We start from the raw sequence: 201 nt of genomic DNA, 5'->3' as shown, positions 1-201 counted from the left end.
TTGGAGCCTTCATGGGTAAGGACACACACACACACACACACACACACACACACACACACACTGCTTTAAAGGAACAGTATGACATTTTAAGAAATATGCCTGTATTTGCTTTTTGAGGGTTTATCCCCCCCGCAGTCAGAGTCCTAGTTGGAGCCGCTGTGAATCAATAAATAAATCAATAATAATAATAGTAATACATTT

The 201-nt window shown here is 39.3% G+C and overlaps 1 protein-coding gene across 1 annotated transcript in view; it reads left to right on the top strand.

Moving 5' to 3' along the window:
* The first annotated feature begins 6 nt into the window (after window positions 1–6).
* The window catches only part of LOC118325211 (transmembrane protein 150A-like), an 8,428-nt gene continuing 8,233 nt past the window's right edge, over window positions 7–201 (top strand). The window contains exon 1 of the mRNA XM_035657795.1: window positions 7–15. Within this exon, the coding sequence (XP_035513688.1) occupies window positions 12–15 (4 nt within the window). The 5' untranslated portion in view covers window positions 7–11. The remainder of the gene's footprint in view (window positions 16–201) is intronic.

The sequence above is a fragment of the Morone saxatilis genome, unplaced genomic scaffold (assembly GCF_004916995.1).
Source record: "Morone saxatilis isolate NCDOM2014 unplaced genomic scaffold, NCSU_SB_2.0 Contig16, whole genome shotgun sequence".
Lineage (NCBI taxonomy): Eukaryota > Metazoa > Chordata > Actinopteri > Moronidae > Morone > Morone saxatilis.
The sequence above is the reverse complement of the archived record's forward strand: the minus strand, read 5'-3'. Positions and strand labels throughout refer to the sequence as shown.